Source organism: Aplysia californica, unplaced genomic scaffold (assembly GCF_000002075.1).
Source record: "Aplysia californica isolate F4 #8 unplaced genomic scaffold, AplCal3.0 scaffold00098, whole genome shotgun sequence".
Classification (NCBI taxonomy): domain Eukaryota; kingdom Metazoa; phylum Mollusca; class Gastropoda; order Aplysiida; family Aplysiidae; genus Aplysia; species Aplysia californica.
This window is the reverse complement of record NW_004797368.1, coordinates 177,700-182,387: the sequence shown is the minus strand read 5'-3', so window position 1 is coordinate 182,387 and position 4,688 is coordinate 177,700. Positions and strand designations below refer to the sequence as shown.

At 42.5% G+C, this 4,688-nt stretch overlaps 1 protein-coding gene across 1 annotated transcript in view; it reads right to left on the bottom strand.

The window, feature by feature from the left end:
- LOC101859921 (protein EFR3 homolog B) overlaps positions 1–4,688 on the bottom strand; it is a gene marked incomplete in the record, with an annotated part of 48,654 nt that overhangs the window by 14,532 nt on the left and 29,434 nt on the right. The window contains 3 exon segments of the mRNA XM_035968931.1: positions 1,758–1,834; positions 3,267–3,395; positions 4,313–4,474. Of these exon segments, the coding sequence (XP_035824824.1) occupies positions 1,758–1,834; positions 3,267–3,395; positions 4,313–4,474 (368 nt within the window).

Sequence of the window (4,688 nt, the reverse complement as noted above, 5' to 3'; positions counted from 1 at the left end):
CCCCCCAAACACACACACACACACACCTAGGACGAACTCCAGTAGTCACTCAAGGGTTCAAGGGGTGTATCCACTCACAGAAGTGTTGTGAATGACAAGCCTTGTTTTACCCTGATGCCGTGACCAGCTAAAAGGCACATCACCTCATCAACTGCTCCCATCAATTCCCTAGGATTTGCTTCCACGTCTAAGTGAGGTTTAGCAACAAAATGAATAAACAGACCAACAGACTGACAAATGAGACGGCCGGCTATGAATAAGCTCACAGTACACAAAACCCACATATTACATGGGGTTGGTGCTTGAGAGGTACACGCTGCAGTGCTGACAGAAAAACTCTATTCTGTGACTATAAAATACTGCAACTGAATCATAAGGCTTATACACATGTAGACAGTTAGAGATGAAAACCAAAAACTGGGCGGTGCCCACCGCAACAGACACAGAGGGGAACGCGGGCCGAAGCAAAGTAAAGCAAACACTGACTGGAGGAACAATGCTGCACACAGCTTATGCTGAATCAGTTCTGGGCTGACTGAAACCTCACAGCAATAAAAAAAAATAAATCTTTACTTCTCCAAGCATTACATTGTATGTCGTACATCTGACCTGAACTTTTTTAACAATATCTGCATAAGATCAGAGAGCCACAATCATTCAGACCAATGTATTGCCTGAGATAAGTTAACTAATATATGACAGATCTGTTCAGACTATCTTATTTCACTCTCCTCATCACAATCCCTTTAAAAAAAACCAAGCCCCCCCCCCCTCCAAGAACAAAAAAAAGATCAAACAAGTGTTGGTCCCATTGTAAGAATCAAAATTTCGAAAATGGCGCGATATACCTCCTTAATCATTTCTTCACGTTTCACCCTGGAGGTCACCAATACCAAGGGTCTTGACGGAACCATCAATTTAATAGCATATCCCAGTCTCCTTTATCCTATCCATACCTCAATGTTTTAATATCGTATCCATACGAAGTGGGGAACTCTGTGCCACCACTTTCCAAAGAGGAAATTTACTCGTTAATCCGATCCGTACGCTTTGCATAGCAGTCTGTCAAAATGATCTTTTTGATAAATACTGAAAGTTTCAAAGAAATCTTCGCACTAGAAGTATTCTAAAATGTGAAGAATACAACCCCAGTACAAAATGACCTCAGGGCGTACTGATAGGGTTAAGAAACTATCCCTGTTACCATAGCCCAGTTTCCTTATAAAACCATCCCTGCTAGAACATAACCCAGTTTCCTTCATAAACCATCTCTGTAAGGACATATCCCAGTCTCCTAAAGCAACTATCTCTCTTAAAACATAGCTCACTCTCCTTCAGGAACAGTCTGTATTAAAATTTAACCGATGGTGCAGAGAGAACCAGTCTCTTACTAAGCTGATTTTGATACTGATCCAAAAGCTGGACTGCTCAAAACAGCCCTTCCCACATGCTCTTTGACTCTCAGCTGAGAACATAGTATGAGCCAGGCTAGAGCAATGGGTCACTTCAAGGTCAAGGCTATAGTACGCGTACTGGGTACATACTACAGTCAATAGTGCAGCTTTTATATAGCTTTAAGCGAGCGAGGTACAGTGACTTTCCTGTCCTGGGCGTATGAGTTAACGCAGCAGCGTGTATGAGTGTGTGAGTGTGTGTGTGTGTGTCTGTGTGTGTGTGTGTGTGTGTGTGTGTGTGTGTGTGTGTGTATGTGTGTGTGTATGTATTTATGCGTACAGAAAATCCTGAAAGGCACCCACCTGTGTGGCCGGTTGGATCGGTTGAAGGCAAAGTCTGGCAGGAGATGCTTACCCTCCAGCTCCCTATTCTCCAAGACCTGTGTCACAAGGATGGCACATGAATAACAATTTACAGGCTGAGTTTGAGATGAACAGGAGCTCACTGACACCACATTAATTAATTACTGTATGTGCTCGCCTACAACATGAACTCATGTATAATACACGAGGTATACTTTGACTCCAAAATTAGCCTATGCCTATAATACGGGGTCAATTTCTAACTTGCTAGTTAGACTCATCATGCCTTAAATCAAATACTATTCCAGCCTCAAATATAGTGTTTCATCCCAAAGAACTGTTGATTGTTTCCTTGAGATTGGGTTAATTTGTAAAGCTGGAGTGGCAGATATTCCAAGAAAGCGCAAGATGCCATGATGTGTTGCAACACCCAGATTTTTACAAATAAATCAGCAGCAATTTAAATGAAGTATCCACATTACCCCTTTCCTGGGTCCAATCTTGGCTGCATGTCATGCTTACAATACATAGGGTATACTTTAGGATCTCGTGTTTTAGAAAAATTGCTCGTATTATAGGCAAGTATATATCGTACTTAACTGTTGGGACAAGCAAGAAAAAACAGCAAGAAAGACTGAAACAACAGAAGGGCAGTGATGTTTTGTTTGTTTGTTCGAGTAGAGAGAGTTTTAGTTTTAGTAGAGGTTTTACGGCGCTCGCAACTGCATAAGGTCATATGAGAGCCACAAGAATAGAGGTGTTACAAGAGAGTAACAAACATAAAAAAGAAGAAGGGGAGATAAGGATGATAGAAGTTTGATAGGAAAAAAGAAGCAAACCACACCAGAGCACCCGCCAACCACCCACCGAGTAGAGAGAAGCACATCAGAACAATAATGGTCATTTAGAGGAATAAAAACAAACAGACAGACAGGGACACTAGTGGGAGAGAACAGAAGTAGGACATACCAGAGGCACCCTCCAACTACCCCCAAACTGGCTATGAAGAAGTTGTCACTAGTGGCCTGGAACCACCCACACATTTTACATAAATATCTGCATTTGTACGGTAACCCTTTTATAGGAATATCCACAATTACTATGATACTACAATAATAAAGACAAAATCTGGACTTTGAACCAAGACAATCAACAATACGCCTAAACATTGTTTTGTTTTTTCAGGGCTTACAAACCTCAAAATAAAAATTATATAACTATAACAAACATTTAAGAAACATAACCTTTTACAACATCCAAAAAAGTTAAATATACAATACTTAAGAAAAAGAAAACTTTTGGTGCATTCATTTTTAAAAACTAAATCATAAGTAGCAAGCAGTGAGAGAGTGAATAAGTGAATGAGAGCATGAGTGAGTGAGAGAGAGAGAGAGTGAGTACGAAAATGAGAGAGGGAAGGAAGGAGGGAGAGGGAGGGAGGGGAAAGACAGACAGACAGACAGACAGACAGACAGACAGACAGACAGACAGACAGACAGACAGACTTACCCTCAGCACGTAATGAGAGAGAGAGCCCACATTTGTGACCTGGGCCAGGAGGTTGAGGAAGGCAGCCACCAGACTGTGGATGGCACACAGGTGTGTCCGGGGCAGACCAGAGTTGTTCAGGGCCATTTGCTGTAGAGAAAGGGTTTGTTTGTTTGTTTGAGTAAAAAGAAGTAGCTTACATCTACACAATAACCATCATTTAATGCATGGAAAAAGTCAGACAGACAGACAGAAACAACAGAGGAAAAGAAAAGAGGTTTGGGTGTACATCACTGCTCTACCTACGACTCGTATACCTTGTATTTCCCCTTATTTATGTGTTCCTCTCCTCCTCCCCCCCACCTGTATGTCCGTCTTCATCTTTCCTTTCCACTGACTGTCCTTGCACTTTCACCAGTCTTCCCCTCACGTGTATGTCTAGTCACCTGTACGTCCTTGTCTTTCCCTTACCTATATGTCCCTGTCCTTCCCTTCACCTGAATACCCATGTATTTACCTTTATCTGTATTTCCCCTCACCTGTACATCATCATCATCAAATGACAGGTCTGCGACAGACACTGGCGATCATGGATCCCTATTCCTTGCTCTTAAAAAAAGCTACATTACTCTGATCTTTCTCTGTCACCCATCTGTTTAGGCTCTCCGAGTAAGCTGCACTGGGCCTACCCCTGCCTCATTTGCTTGTACAGAATATCATTTTCCTTCACCCCTTGGTCGCCTCATCTGAACATCCCTGTCTTTCTCCTCACTTGTAAATCTCTGTATCTCCACTCAACTACATATTCCATCAATCTTATGCCACCTCACTTGTGTATCACAGTCCTTCATGGGTGGCTGGCAGGTGCTCTGGTGTGGTTTGCTCCTTCTTTCCTATCAAACATCTATCGTCCTTATCACCCCTTCTTCTTTTTTATGTTTGTTACTCTCTTGTAACACCCCTAATCTTCTGGCATACATATTACCTTTATTCAATTGCGAGCGCCATAAAACCTCTACTAAAACTTAAAAAAACAGTCCTTCTCTTATCTTGCATGTCCTCCTCACCTGTATGTCCAGTGCCAGACGAAGCAACTCTATGATGACCTCATCTTGTCCCACCTCCAGACACAGGAGACACATGGTGCAGTAGATAGCCTCAAAGTTGTCTACCCGGTTCGATTCCAGCTGCAAGTTTTCCAGAATGTGCCAATACAGCTGCATACCACTCTGGGGTAGAAAACAGAACCCAGTCATGATACTGATCACAGATATACACACAGTAACTGTGCTGACCAAACACACACACACACAGAAACGCTGCACTTGATTACAATTGTGGCACGCACACATGCACACACACACACACACACACACACACACACTCCTTGTTCTTGTTCTTGTTTCAGGAAGCAACATCCCTGCACTCCGGACATGTCCATCG